Raw genomic sequence first — 15,950 nt, forward strand, 5'->3', positions numbered from 1 at the left:
GATTGTGGAAAAGTATTTTTATGAATTTTTTCAGATTTTTTACTTGCTTCATGTCCTCAGAAAAAATATAGATCGAAAATGGACGTTTATACCGGAAGTGGGGGGTAGGAGGGGGGAGGGGGTCTGAAAATTTTTTTTTGGGACCTTTTTACCATGTACTATAACATACCAAAAGCGCGTCAAGATCGGTGATATACGTGCGCACGGTTTTGTAAAAAAGTATTATTTTGACCCATATTTATTACAATAAACTACGATAAAACTACTAAATACTGATGCTAAACTAACTACTAAATAACGATAAAATTACTTCTACAGTTGAAGTATTTAATTTGATTTATATGCGGATCGTGTATTAAAAATAAAAAGATACAAAGATGAGTATCAAGTTTGATTTTCTTTTTATGACTGATGCAATTTGTAGTTTTATGCGTTTATTGAGTCATAGCTAACAATTTCATTATTTGTTATTCACAATGAGAATAATGTTTCCCAGATAATTTCTAAAATTTTTATCAAATGATGACGTTCAAATCTTAATTGCAAATACTCTTATTTTTGTACTAACAGTAAATTTGTTAAAGCTAACAATAAAAAAAACTAATGATCGTTATGATATTTCATAAAGATTTAAAAAGCAAAATCGTTTAAAATGAAAAAAGTTATTTTCATTAAAATAAAATCTCACCAAAGGCATTGCCTTATGTATATCATTAATTGAAATAAACATCAATAATAATACTGTATCTCAAAAGAATAAGTTACGAAAACCCTTCAACAGAAGACCCTTTTTCCCGAATAGCTCAATTTTAAAGGCATTTTTTATAAAAAAAATTTTATTGGTTTTTGGTAGGGACAGAAGTGGGGTACGTAGAGGTAAAGAGACTACAGCTTATATGTTGCTGCTAACGCCCGGAATACATTGCATTATTTTCTTTTCCTACCGCTATCTTTCATATTCACTGGTGACATTTCGCAGCTGGCGTTTTTGATGAAACATCCACTTTTGCTTGGCTGCATTTTTCACTATTCTTCTGATGCCGAATTCCGCTTGTTTTTCGCGGGTTACCAACAGGAGCTCAGTACAAGTCCGGATGATTCCAGTAGTCAATCAATAGTCACCCTGCACTTGTACAATGTACAGGCACAAACTAAAAAATAATACCATAAAACTGCACTGCACTTGGTAAATAAACACACTCAAAAATATTACTGTCAAACTGCATGTAAACATACCACGATTAATTTGACAGATGACGCGACGTCATCACGATAACCAATCGACGTACATGATCCGCGCTCGATACGGGTTACACGCGTTTGATACATAGCTCTGAGAAAAAGTAGTTTTTCGCGAAAAGCACTTCGGTAAAATGACCGTATACCATTTAATTTGATAGAAACATTATATTCTTATATTTTTTTTTTCGTATTTTATTATATTATATTATATTATAATATTAATCTAATATATATTTTTACTTTGAATAAAACCTTTACAACTTTGGACTTTTTTTCTCTTCAGCGCAGATCTCTTGAAAATCAGAGGCTAAAATGTACTCGAGTCCTTTGTTAATAACAGATTCGGTATCCAGCAGAAAAAGTACACGGACCATATTATGGCATCTGCTTATATGTTAGTTTGTATACTATTGTTATTATGACCGCGTATATTATGTACGCAGGCGTCTACTAACTACGCTGTGTTTACGTTTTTTGATGAGACTTCAAAAAGATTCAGAATCATAAATTTTTATCTCAAAAGATTAAGTTGAATTCATGACACCTTGCTGTATTAATTAACTTAAATTAAAATAGTTCTTATAATATTATGTTTTTATTAAGTAACTATTATTGTCACTTATTTTGATAAACACCAAAATTCATGGTGAGAAAGACGATTGTTTTATTTAACGACACATTTTTATAATCATAGGGTTGAAATAAATCATTTGAGATTGCATGATTTAATGTTATTGCATTAATTTATTTTTATTTAAAATTCTTAATGAATCATAATAAGTAGATGATGAGCATGACAAGTATGAATTAATGGCATGATTCAAGATGCGTACTTATAAAAATATATGAACAGTCTTGATGAAAAGATCATTTCATTCGCTTTTCATCAATTACATGAAAAAATGGTGCAGCTTATTAAAAAAATTCTTAAAAATTACAGTTAAGAATATTATCCTAAGCTCGGTCAGATCTATACATTTAAATAAATTCTAAATTAAAGCATGATACGATATGTTCATACATATGTATAATGGAATATTAATTAATATAATACAACACGCGCAGCCCCGCTCAACTTTTTTTTTGACTATGCCAATGATTGAATTTTTGTTAATTTACGATAAGTCAATTTTTTTGATAGTTGATGAACGTGGGACATCTCTCTCTCCTAGTCGAAAGGCAATTTCAATGATAAATACTGTTTACATGTCTATTTATAATACTTATTCGTCTCAGTCTGAATTTCCGAAATTCACTTCCGAAGTCACAGTCGCTTATAGTCACTTTGTTATTTACACAATACACTATAATATCGTCGTCACAGTCATTGTCCTAATGATATATTCTGAAAATCATCTGTCACAACGCGATCCTTACGGATACGCTTAACCCCCGCTCGAGCTCGATCGTTTTTCCAATATATCAACGTGTGTGTCAACGCTCCAGAGCACGAGAGGATCGGTATAAGTCTGTCCGTTATCTCCCCCCCTCTTTTTTTTTCATTCTATTTTATCGTCGAAAAATTGCAATATCGTTGAGACAAAGTCAATGGCACTAAGCTCTAAGATCTATCTATCTAATTATACTTGATAAAAAAAAAAAACTAGACTCGATGAAATCTCTTAGTGCGAGTCGGCGTTGGGTGCTTGAGCGCTGTACGCGAGCTGCTGGGCCGAAGCCTCCTGCTTCTCGGCGAAGGACCTCTTGTAGTTGTAGCCGCCCTGTTGGACGGGGGCGCCGTAGGAACCGGCCGGGGCATCGTAAACTGGAGCCGGGGCGTATCCGGTTTGGGTCTTGCCGAACAGACCGCCGAAGCCGGAGTGGCCCGAGCCGGCGCCGAAGAATTTCTGGAAGGCGAGGATACCGGCGACGAGGAGGGCGACCTTGCTCACCACGACGGCCTTGGTGACGAGGATGACGAGACCGCCCAGCAGCAGTGGGGCGAGGGCCAGGAGCTTGACACCGGCTGCGGCCATCAGGGGCATGAGGACCTTCTTGTTTTTCTTACCTGGGGTATGGGTAGAAGAGAAGGCTGTTTAAAGGAAGAAATTAAAAAGCACATTTAACACACATAGTTTTTAATCGAGTAGTTAATTAATTGTTAACACAATCTTAGAGGTAATTTATGAGGTGTTAATCACATCTGATTAGTTTTAATTGCGTCAAGCTACCGACGAGCCGCAAAGTCAAATATATATAGCTGTTCGGTTGAATTTTAATATTGACTCAAATTTATTTGTACAAATTAGACGAGATTATCGCGAGCGAGGTGAGGAAAGAAAATTACGTAAGATTGAAAGATTAAACAAAAAAAAAAAAACGTTTCAGTGAAAGTGTTAGGTGTCGATCGAGCGCCGACATTTTTAAAGACCTCACACTTCGTGCGGATCATTGAATTTAAAGAGACCGCGCGCCGCAGGTGGCATAAAAATGTTGTAATTTCGTGTCGATTCGTAAATTAAGATAATTTTCGGTTTTCGTCGCGTTAATTTTATGATACGACAAATTAATAATCATGACACGGGTCGCTTACCTTCTTCGAGACCCAAGCTGCGTCCGGCGGCGGCCATGTCTGGGATGTTGAGCTTCAAGCTGTGGCTCTTGAGGAAGTTGGCGGCGTTCTCGTACATCATGGTGGCGAGGGCCAGTGTCTTCTCGACGTAGTCGGTTGGCAGTCCGGACATGACTTCCGATTCGGATTTCAGAGCTCTGGAGGTGCGCTCGACTGCGAAATCAACGACAAAAAATTCATTAATGATCGATTGATAATACGCAAAAAAAAATATAATGAACGGAACAATGGTCTCTTACCTGGGCCTTCTCTGACGAAGCTGACGCCATCGATGAGATTGATGTCGGCCGATCTGGACGCTCTGTCGAGGGAGGTGATGGCTTTGACGGCGTAGCAGCTGAGCATGTCGTCGGACTCGTTGCAGTTGTGGCTGGCGCTCGGGGCCGGGATGGCCAAGGCCGAGGCCACCAAGGTGCAGAATACTACGGATTTGAACATTTTGTCTGCGAAAAAAAAAACAACGATCATTAGCTACCGTCGCACTAATTAGGCTACCGTTCACTTTGAAAACAAAACCAAAAAAAATGTAAAACCGATCAAAGTCCAACTGATTAAAGAAATTATTTTGTAAAAGCGCACTGAATCTAAACGACCGCGGCTGCGGTGAACGAGTCCCCCGCAAGCTCGGTACGTAAATTGTCAAGCTTACTTTGTGTTTTGTTTTTTCTTCTTGTTAACGCACTACGTGTGTGGTTAGACCCGAGAGGCAGAGATGCTGCAGATGCTCTGATGTGCTCGGATGATTATCGAAACTGTGTCTGAGTTGGACCATGTTCGGTCGGGAATCTTTATACCCAAGGTCCCCTCCTTCTCTGTTGTGTGTACGTACGCACGTCGTCTCGTGTCGGGGTCGTGCAGCACAGAAGAAGCATGTGTAGTACGAGGCGCGCGTCACACCTGCGCTCATGTATGTATGTATGTACATACGCAATATGTGCGTGTGTGTCGTACACGCGTCACTACACTACTACTACTACCACTACTACTTAGGCATTAGCCCATCGACTTTCTTCGTTTGTTATTTTTTTTTTTTTTTTTTCACTTCGAGGAGGAGAGAAAGGAGCAGAGCAAAAAGAATACGTCTCGTTGAGAGACTCGACTAAATGAGATACGAGCCACTCATTGCAGGTACTTTAAAACCCAATGGTATGCGCGGATTATAACGTTTTCAAGATCGTCGCGGTGATTTTTCTCGTACTTTTCGTCAAATCGATCGGTATGGATTAAAGCTCGGTAGGCAAAAAAAAAAAAATATCATTTTATCAAGTGTATCGAAAAAGATAATACGAAATTAAATACTCATTATGGTATTGAATGAATAAACATAAATTTCTTGTCGGATAACCGAATTAATAATAAAACACTGTCGGACATGTATACATAGCAACGGAAACTACGGATGTGAATATTAATCAAACATGGTATGTATACAGCTTAACGCGCTGCTTTAACGGCATTCTCGTGAATTCCCAGTCGCTTTGACACATATATAATATATATCATATGGTTGCATAGACAAACACGCACTCGACTCGGCAGGTACTTATCGCTCAAGAGAGTGATGTCATTTCATCATCGTTGTTTTTTTTCGCGGGAGAGCGAATCGAGAGCAAAATTATACTACCACGGGAGGAGATCAATTGACATGTACTGAGAAAAAAAAACATAATAGCGTCGTCTCTCGTACAGCTAAAACTGCTAAACAAACAAAGCGTTAAAGAGTTCTAGAAACGGGCCCAAAAAAAAAAGAAGGAATTCGTATTCAATATCTTCCGCTGTCGCGCGCGCGCAAGTTTCTCTCTAGGCAAGCGAACCTGTACAATCTATCATACGATATACACGCGCGAGTCTAGGCGCGAGCTTTGTGTTGTTTTTTCGCGCAAAATCGGAAAGAGTCTAAAAGCTGCGCAGGCATATGCATGTGCGACTTCCGAGAAACAATGCACATTCGCTTGCATTTTAGCGTTCGCGACGAGCTGCGCAGCTCAAGTGTAAGAGAGAGAGAGAGAGAGAGGTGTCAAATCTTTTGCGCGCAATGTTAATTTCTTTCGCGCGCGCGCGTGACCACACCTGCGGTTCGTTCTATTATATAGCATATATAAGTACAACAACTTGTGTGTGTGAGTGAAGCCCTGCATGCTTTTCGGGCAGCAGCAGCAGCAGCAGCACTTTCTCATTCGCGCGCTCGCAGAAAGACAAAAGCATACGTAATGACGTATTCTACATATGTGTCGCCGCGCGTTGTAATTGTATTCGCAGGCAAAGAAAGTATTCCTTTTATTTTTCAGGTCACTTTGATTATATTGGCATTTAATATTTTCGCGCGTCGTCGTGTCAAGTTGCAGTCGCAATTATAATTATAACAACCATCGCGAAACTAGAGAGAGAAATAAAAAGAGATGCATTTTCGCCTAGCTGCAAGTCCCATTTTCGGCCCGCGTAATATAATAAAACGAGACGAAGCGGCAAAATCTGTTTTGAAATGTACACAAATACGCATACATAAAGAAGCGGCACTGCGTGCGTCAGAACTTTCGATTGACTTATACAACGAGGGAAAAATTTGTCCTGGTATGTGCGCGAGCTATATAGGCGCCGATATATCGAAACGTTTATTAGCATCGATGGAAAATCAAATTCCGCGCGATCGACACGCGGCGGAGACGTTATTTATCGCCGGGCGCGCGCGTTATACCGTGGTGGAGCTTTTGTCGGCTTTGCGAAACGTTTAAAACGTGCGTACGTACGTACGTACGTAGACGTGAAATGTTAAAATACTTTTACTGCGTTAGAGAGATAGAGAGCTTTAATTCATCGGCGAGGAAATGTCACCGAGGCTCATCACTTTCAAACGAGGTGTATTGACACGAGGAATTTTCGTTCTTCCGACGAGAAAAAAAGTAGCGAAAAGTTTCTTTCCCGTGTGCGAGTGACACCTTTTTAAAAACAACGTCAATAACGAGAGAGAAAAAAAGGATGTCCTGACCCTGGACGTAGTGTATTCATTCATCATTTTTTTCGCACGATTATTACACCGGGGCACACGCGATCGAAAGTGACCATCGTACATAAGATACAGCCTTGACACTGGGATATCGAGCTTACGCGACGCGTGCCGAGCGAAACCGGTTGGTCGTCCTCTCGGTGCAGCAGCACGTATATACATATGCGCTCCCGCGAGTGCAGGACTAGTTTTCGCTCTCTTATGCAATATTATATACACGCGCGCGACGATAAATGTTTCTTTCTCATTAATATATCACGATCATCGGATCGTGCATCGTTCGGCCGGGCGAGATTTTCTAAGCTTTTACACGCGTTACCTCACGAAGTTGTGCAATAATTCAAAGATTCTCGGTAACTTTTTTTTTTTTTTTTTTGACTTTCGATACAATCATCGGCTCTTAACGATAGAAATTTTTTTAATAGTTTGACGACTTTGATTTCTCTCTCCGAGAAATGGTTCTCACGCAGATAATAATTGTGTGGCTGTTTCGTAATCGAGAAAGGTCAAAAACAAAAAAATCTCGAAGAAACCCTCGAAACCTTTGATTTTTTTTTTATGTAATCGATTCGACGAGTAAGATTTTTTTTTCGTTACATATATCTCATTGGGTCAATGCCGTACATTTTTTCTCTCTCGAGGCACACATATTCGCTCGTTGTGCATCCGCGTGCGTATACTACACAAAGTGGCATATATACAACGAAGTCTCTTCTTCGTGAATGCGGAGCGCATCCCGAAACACTAAAACGTTGCCTTTTAAAAAGTTGGCTGCGCGCAATTTGGGATAATTGTGCGCACTGCTGCCGATATTTATGCGTACAACCCCGCGCGGAGCGGAGCACAGCAGTCTTTAACCCATTATTTTCCCATACGTTCGGCCAGCAACAATACAACCTTTTTATACTTTTCGTCGTCGTACCGGCTGCACTCGATGCACCGACTGCTCATCCTTGTATATATGCGCGTGCTCTCGAGAGCAAATCGTAAATTTTGCGTTTTATACGACCATACACGCGCTAAATACTTGCTATACGCGCGCGGACAGAGAAAGAAAGAAAAATGTCTGTCTGTCTGTGTGTGTATACGCAGACCCACACGTGGGCCTCACTTCAACAAAGTACATACATCAAGACTTCGCTGCGAGTCCAATAATTCATTTCTCTTTAAATATTTTAACAGTCCCCGCAGAGATGTACTACTATATACTACGGGTGCGTCGCGATCATCATCATCCCGAAAATCCTAACGGTAAAGCGATACACGGCACTCTATGCGATGCGCGTATACTCTCTCGACTCTTTCGAGTATTTGGGCCTTCCTTTTTTTTCTTTTATTTTTTGCGAGGAGTACGAAAAATTACATTGTACTCGCGCGCGCGGGAGTGTCTTCCGCAAGCTGAGAGCAGCAGCAGGGAGGTCCACGCATGACGCGCGTGAATAATTTTTTTCTTTTCCTCTCCTTTTCTTTCGCCGAGCCATGGTGCGGCCGGGTTAATATATCGAAGATATGCGCGACTTAGCAGCATGATCGGCAGCCGAAAAAATGCCGAATTATTAATTTCACTTTCTTCCGCGCGATGTTATAATATGGACCCGAACGCGCCCGGAGAGAAAGTCATTTTTTATAATATACATGTGTAATGATAATGATGTGCTTTAGATAATATTGAGTCACACACACGCGCGTAAAGCAAAGCAAAGCTCGATCGCGTCGCTCTGACGTCAAGAGAAAGTAAAACGTTCGCGCGCACACGCGAGTATTATGCATTAAAAAGAAAAAAAGGAGCGTATTGTGTATACCTGTATACACGCACATACACATGTCTTAATAAATGATCAAGCGAAAAAAAAAATCTGTATCGTGTCAATTACATCGCGAGGTTGCATCACACATCCTCTCTCTCTGGATTCATTGCCCCTGGAGTAGAAAATAAAATCAAGGAGTAACGCACTCGAAAGTATACGTATAATACGCACGCGTGTATCGTATGTATACACGATGTACAAAAAGTGTCATTCCGCGCGACGCTGCGATTCTTTGCTCGCGCGCAGTACCACCGACGACGACGAGAGGAAATGGAAAGTTATAAACATGTGTACGTACGCACGAGTTGTGCGTAACAAAAAAAAGTGTGTTTAGTACCTGCGCATGCCGAGGAGAAAAGGAGAAGCGCAGCCAAGAGAGCTTAATCAGAGAGAAAGAAAAGAGAGAGAGAGAGAGAGAGAGAGAGAGAAAAGAAGGATTCTCGGTTCGCGCAGAGAAACAAATAGATCATTAGATTTACGGGCCACTTGCAACGCAAATTTAATAACTTTCGTATACTTTTGTTTTACGGGCGTGTTTTGTTCGTCGTAAATATTTTCTTCCTTCTTTCTTTCTTTCTTTATTTCTTGAAAGGATACTTTTTCTGCAATTCGTTGGGAATAAATCAATGATCGCGAGGATGCGAGAGCCGTGAATTTTAAGCGACGACGATGAATATTTTGCTATTAAAAGTAATTTTTTTATTTAGAGCACACTTTTTTAACTCTTTTATGAGATTTAGGCATCTGGATTGAAGTGCCCATCCAATTCGGACTAGATCCTTTGAGAATTATGAAAAGTATATGATGCGAAATAAACATATTTTTAAGGACGTTGGGGACCTCTAGGTCAAGTTGGGCCAAGAAGTTGATCCTTCGGAATTTGATAGTTAATAACACTCATAATGTTCTCCCGAAACTTTAGCATCGATTGTCGAATGAATTTTTGTATAATTTAATTTTAAAAGTACACTTTTTAACATGGAAATCATAGGAAAGCGTCGCTTTCTCAAACAATTTTAAGTGTAACTTTAGGTCAAAATGGGAGATCGTGACCAAATTTCGCATAATGAAAGGTGAAAGCATTACCTGTCAAATGGTATCGGTTATATGGTATATTCATGAGCATATTTCAAAGTAATTTTATAAAAATAAAAAAATTTCGTGAATGTTCTACATGCAATCTAACTCGAGAGGTTAACAGCAGACAAAAATACGCGTGATAGCACATGTATTGGCTTTGAGCCTATGATACCACCGAACCTACACCTAGTCAAATCAAGTATCTACCTTCCTCAGTTTTCTTCCTCAGCTGTTTCTTTATAGTTGCTGATTTGAACTCGGTTGCGTCCCCAACGTCCTTAAGACAGTATGTACTGTTAAAAAATGGTCAAAATATTTATTTTTCATCACTTGAATAAAGGAACTAAACGTTATTTTTTCCAAAGGGTCAAAAACCGCGATTATAACGCGAAATTTGCTCAAGAAACACTCGAAATGAATATGAATGCGGATTGTGGATAGAGTCCATGTTCGTATTATGAAATATTTGATAAAGCACGCACACTCAAAATGAAAATTCCACTCGATTTGATTACTTAAAAACTATGTTTCCTGAAAATTGTAAGACAATTTACGAGAGAGCTTTATGGGATAAGGAGTTTAAATTTTTCTCTAGCTTAGATGGCATGCTACTTATTTGTTAGCAGTATTTCTTTCGAAAAAACAGATTAAGAATTGCTTAGTGATGATTTTGATTAAAAAGCTGAATCGAGGGTTATCAGAATTTAAAAATTAAAAATGGGATGAGTTAAATATCAAAACTTATGAAAAAGGCCAAAAATTGCCCGTTTTTTGGATGAATTTGTGTTTACATATGATTCGGAATTTACAAAAAAGTTTCAAATTTAACATAAACATTACCAGGTATATTGCATGTTCAAGTTTTTACACGAATATTATGGAGTTGACATAGATATAGAAATCTCCACATGATTTACTCGTATATTTTTGATACAAGTAATCCAGAGATTACGCTCTAGATTTTAATCGACATTAAGTTCAAAACTCAGACGCGGATGAGTTTCTAATAAAAAAAAAAATAAAAAAGTAAAAATTCCATCTCGATGACAACGTCGATCGAGCACGCGGATATATATCTGTATATATCGGCGAAAAGGATGACAATATATTCGGCGACTGATTTTTATTGACCATGGTATTTGGGTTAACGCGTGCGCAGCGTACCGTTTATTATAAGCCGATACTTATATATATTACTATATACTTTCCCGGCGCGATGAATCTTTGACCTATCTATAACTCTCTCTCCGGCTGTTGTATTTGCCGGCGAGGTTGCGCGATACTAAATTTTTTTTCTTCTTCTTTTTTTTATTTAATTGTCCGTCGTTTCAGTCGAGTAAATTATTGCTATATTTTTATGTTCATCGTGCCACTATTTGAGCGAGCCTCTTTTTTCTCTTTGTATCGAGAGAGCCACGACGTTACGGTGATTTCGAAGTATATACACACGGGGTGTTATTAAAATGTTGTATTTGAAAAATTTCTCACAATGATGATGGACGTTAGATGATATATAATGTGAAATTTGATGTATTTTTCTTTCTTCGTTGCGTGTACAAAAATCGTAAAGTAAGTCTAGTAAGTATTATAAAACGCGTACAAAAGATATTAAAAACAAGCTTAAAAAAATATATTATATATTTAAGACACTGCACTCGACGAATCTTGAATGATTTATTCGCTCAGTCTCTCGGTTATTGGCATATACTTATCATTTAATTTCTAAACAATTTTTTTATTTAATTTAATACGTTAATTCTCATTAGTGTCCATGGTAACAAATAGTCTGTTGAATTATCGTCGCCTCATCGTCGCCGGCCCATCGTTGCGTACCTGGCCAACCATTGCAAAAGATTCGGTCCCAATTTGATCAACTTCCAGCTGGAAATCGGATATAATAAAATTTGCATTGTTTTTTTTTACGTGATTCAGACGGGAAGAGAGAGAGGGTATTAGCAACGAAAAAAAAGAACTACTGATACATTTTTTGTTTGTTTTTAGCTTTGATCAAAAAAAGCATTACTATATTTTTAACGTTATCATTACAGGTTGTTAGGATTGTTATACAATACATAAAAAAAAAGAGAGAGATGGTGTTGTGCCTGCGCTTTTTTGCTTGTTTGCTTGTTTGTTCTATCGCAAACGTGTGTCTATGCTCTACTTTCTTCTCCTTCTGTGCCGATCTGAATAGTACCTATAGGGCGTTTCCTCCTCGACGGTCGGGTCGCCGTAGTCCAGCAGGTCTTTTCTCTTGTACTTGGTCAGCGGCAGATTGACCAGGTCGACCTTGCTCTGGAAGGGTACGTTGCCACCGCCGCCGCCGACGATGCTGCGCAGGCCGATGATGGCCGCGAGGATGAGGCTCATGAGGCTGAGTACGACGGCCTTGCCGCTGAGTATCGCCAGGGCTTTGAGGGCCAGCGGCAGCAGCACCGACTTGATCAGCAGAAAGCCGACGATCAGCGGGAAGACGTACTTGTTCAGCTTCAGCTTCTTCTTCTTCTTGTTGTGCTTTCTGCCTGCCAATGAATTTTCAGGGGTGGGTTCTCATTTCGCGTGTTAAATAATTTTTTTAAAAAAGGAAAAGAAAAGCGTAGTACCATCCAAACTCGTCGATCTCGCCTGTCTGCCGTCCGGCACGAAGGTCTCGAGTATCCCGAGCAGTTTGTCGCTGAACCAGTCGAAGCTGCGCTTCAGGTAAGCCTCCTTGTTCCACGACGACCACGACGACGACGAGGACGACGTTTGACGTACGATCGGTTTTATCGCGGTCGTAGTCGTCGTCGTCGTCTTGCTGCTATTGTTGTTGCTCGTCGTCGTCGTCATCTCGGTGGCACTCGTGTCGGTCGTCGCGATCGGTAACACAACGAGGCAGACAATAACCGCCCACAGCATGATCGTCATTTTCACGATATCATGCAGAGATTATTGTCTCACTGAGAGGAAATTATTCAGCACCGCGACCACACGAGGCAAAAAAAACTGTCGCGATGGATCATATCGATCCCATGGAGCACTTTTGTATTGCACTCGCACAAAAAAACACGTGACGACGCTCTTTATCAATCGATGAGGTATATCTGCAATATCTGCTATCACACTTTTCGCACTGCGTTTTATGGGAAGTCGCGCGCACTATCTGTGGCAAGAAACCGATCGCGAAGACAAGGAGACCAGCACTGGTCGATATTTCGCGTCAATAGATCGGTTTATATAGTTGCATCGGCAAGAAAGCCCATAGAAAATCCTCCTCTGGTGTACTCTCCTGGCGCGCTCATCTAACACGCCAGCGACGCGTGACGAAAGGTATATACAGGCAGCAGCAGCAGCAGATCCCTCGGCTCTGCTGGCAATGGTCACCGTTGTTGTTTATCCATTGGTCGTTCGACACTTGTGCCACAGCACACGGATCCCGGGCTGCCTGCTGAAAACTGTGCATTGGCATTTATTGTCTTTTTTTTTTCTTTTATCTCTCGCTCGCGCTCGCGCGCTGCTCCCTGTACTTTTCATTCGGCCAATTGGTCGAAACATTATGACTATATACGCGCGGAACGGAAATAGCTTTATGTAGGCTAGCCGTAGCCTCTCGCACACAACGCGAAATAAGGCGTGTTTACTGCTGAAAATGCCTTTGGAAAATATTTTCCCTCGTAATCGGTTCCTTCGAATAATGGGTTCAAGAAGTTTCTCGCGCGAACGCCCGGATTCCAGAGCAGCTCGCGCACAATTAGAAATACGATCCGTACTTCGAACTCGATATATCAATCCAAAATATGAAAATCTATCCATTTTCTTTTTTTTCAACTTTCAGTCAATATTATCTAATACGACGATGTTATACAATTTTACGCCAATGCCTTTTTTTTGTTCCCTATGTATAGTGCGGCCGACGCCGCGCACTATGTCGTGGGAGAGTGAGCGCGAAAACCTCTCTTGTATATAATACAGTAATCGGCCTGTGTATAGCGTAATATAAGAAACTATTACGAAGATTGTAACTCGTCGTCGTCGTCGTCGTCATCGGCGCCGCGAGGTTCAATGGCTAGATAATAAGAAGAGAACTGCTGCAGTGTTGTTGTTTTTTTTTTTTTTTTTTTGCACCAACGCGAAATTATTATACGAAAGATAAAAGTGATCGTTCGCGGTGAGCTCGATTCTGGTTTTTTTTTCTTTGCACCCTAGTGCGCCATTGTTTTGGGGAAACGATCGTAATTGTATTTAGTTTGTCCAATTTGCTACTGTCAATACGCATCGGAGCGACGTGACGCGAGAGTTTCGAAAAAAAAAAGAGTCGAAGTCCCTTTTTACCGACTCCGGGCAGAGTGCGTGGTATCCACTATTACTCGACGCGGATAAAACGAATTTCGAAAAAAGAAATCCAAAAGTCAATTAGCCGTGGCCGATTTGCTTGTTTTTTGTAACTCCTTGAAACTCAATACACACCTTGGTGATTCATCATTGGTCGGTCAAGCAGAGGTACGCTTCGAAGTTTAAAAAAAAAAAGAGAAGGTATACCGCGAGGTCTAAAATATTTTCCTTTTTTTGCCTGGACGGTCGATTGCCGAGCAACGATATTATATATTGTACGTATTTTCGAAACGTACATATGAGAAACGTACGGGTATAAGAAAACTAAATCATGGTTACGGGCTTGTGGCGCATCAACCACAATTATACGCGTGTACAAGGCTGAATCCAAAGAATATAATATTATATACTTCTCCACGGAACTGCATCTCTGGTGCACTATTAAAAAGCAATACATTTATATCGAACCACGTCAGCGTCTTATCCCTCGTCATTATATACAGAGAAATATCATTTCGATTTATGGATTAGTTGGAAGTTGGGTACGCGCCTGCACATCGCACAATTATTCCTCCAGCGAATCGAAAACGGTATATACGAAATTATTTATCTCGGGCGATATTTTCACCCGACCACCGGAATGATCGCGACCGATCGAGGGAAACTCGACCGAATTTGCGACTGCGCGTCAGTACGTAAGTGTGCGTCGATTGATAAAAATAATTACGCCGAAGTGAAATTGACTCGTAAAACTACATCTGTCAAGTATTTATGCTTGAGATGAAGGTAAATTTTTTCCTAGCGACCACCCTCTGACTTGAGAGTATTATTGGCCAAATTTATTTAACTTTTTTAGAGAATCCTTTGAGCCACAGCCCTGAAATTTCCAGAGCTTTTTCTATATAAAAAGGGCTCTAGACTCAACCACTTTCAAGGTAAATAGATATTTTCTTATACTGTAAAAGCAATCTCATTTGCCTATTATGAGCTTAAATTGTTGAAGTAACCCAAGGAAATGATGATTAAACTATTAGTTACAGCTGGACTATATTGGGTTACACACAGAAATGACATTTTTAAAACCAAGCAGCATAATATCTATCAAACTCATATATTTTGATCGCGTGTTTAAAATTTGATTGTATCTCGCCACCTTGCGTTCGGATAAGGAACCAACCACCTTTGCTGAGCTAGATTTTTTATTTATTCATTTTCCATATAATAAAATTTGAAATTCAGTCGACTAAATCACGACTCGAAAATCTTCAAAAATCCGGATCAATAACCAATGTCTAAATAATTATTTCAAAGCTAAAAATTATAACGTATCGCTTGATTTTGAAAATTAAGTGATTGCCGTGTAATGTCATGGTTGTGCGCGATGGCTCGTTTCCAAGAGAAAATCTTTTTTTTTCGCCGCCCATCGAAACGTTCATAACGAGGCATTATTCATAGTCTATAGTAATTGTGGAATGACAATTTTTTCGATTACGACACGTTCTCGTCGTAACGACGCTATAATTTAACAGTATAATAAAGCGCAAACCGATCACAGACCATGCAAAATGAACGCGCACTAGCCTATTTATACGACGACGCGATCGTGTACGTAGAGGATATATCGATTCGAAATGAATATGCGCAGAGACGAAATCGCGGTTGAAGAGAGAAAGAAAGAAAGAGAGAGAGAGAAAAAATTACAGCATGTAAATTTTTGTTCTAAAAAGCAGAAATATACAGTTCTAATGACACGATACTGCTCTAAATGCATATTCAACATCGTTTGAAAATCCTTAAAATGAAAAAAAAACTTTCGTCCATTAATAACAGTGTCTTGTTTTTCTCCGCAAAAATAGATCATTGTTGTTGTCTCGAGAGAGAGAGGTATGCAAAGTGAGAGAAAATACCGATCGCTGGATAGAATTTAGGCGATCTC

The 15,950-nt window shown here is 39.9% G+C and overlaps 2 protein-coding genes across 2 annotated transcripts; both read right to left on the reverse strand.

The window, feature by feature from the left end:
- Window positions 1-2,864: 2,864 nt before the first annotated feature.
- LOC111693483 lies at window positions 2,865-4,546 on the reverse strand. The gene is made up of 4 exons (XM_023458157.1): window positions 4,464-4,546; window positions 4,054-4,257; window positions 3,776-3,967; window positions 2,865-3,274 (listed from the first exon to the last, which is right to left on the reverse strand). The coding sequence occupies exons 2-4, from the start codon at window positions 4,250-4,252 to the stop codon at window positions 2,865-2,867; spliced, it is 801 nt and encodes a 266-aa protein (XP_023313925.1). The 5' UTR covers window positions 4,253-4,257; window positions 4,464-4,546.
- A 5,350-nt stretch (window positions 4,547-9,896) lies between these two features.
- Window positions 9,897-12,610, reverse strand: LOC106649075. Its single transcript, XM_023458158.1, has 4 exons — window positions 12,517-12,610; window positions 11,868-12,225; window positions 11,540-11,587; window positions 9,897-9,999 (listed from the first exon to the last, which is right to left on the reverse strand). Exons 1-4 carry the CDS (start codon window positions 12,608-12,610, stop codon window positions 9,897-9,899), a joined length of 603 nt encoding a protein of 200 aa, XP_023313926.1.
- Between the last annotated feature and the right edge of the window lie 3,340 nt (window positions 12,611-15,950).

Source organism: Trichogramma pretiosum, unplaced genomic scaffold, assembly GCF_000599845.2.
Source record: "Trichogramma pretiosum strain Unisexual culture from Peru unplaced genomic scaffold, Tpre_2.0 scaffold17, whole genome shotgun sequence".
Taxonomy (NCBI): domain Eukaryota; kingdom Metazoa; phylum Arthropoda; class Insecta; order Hymenoptera; family Trichogrammatidae; genus Trichogramma; species Trichogramma pretiosum.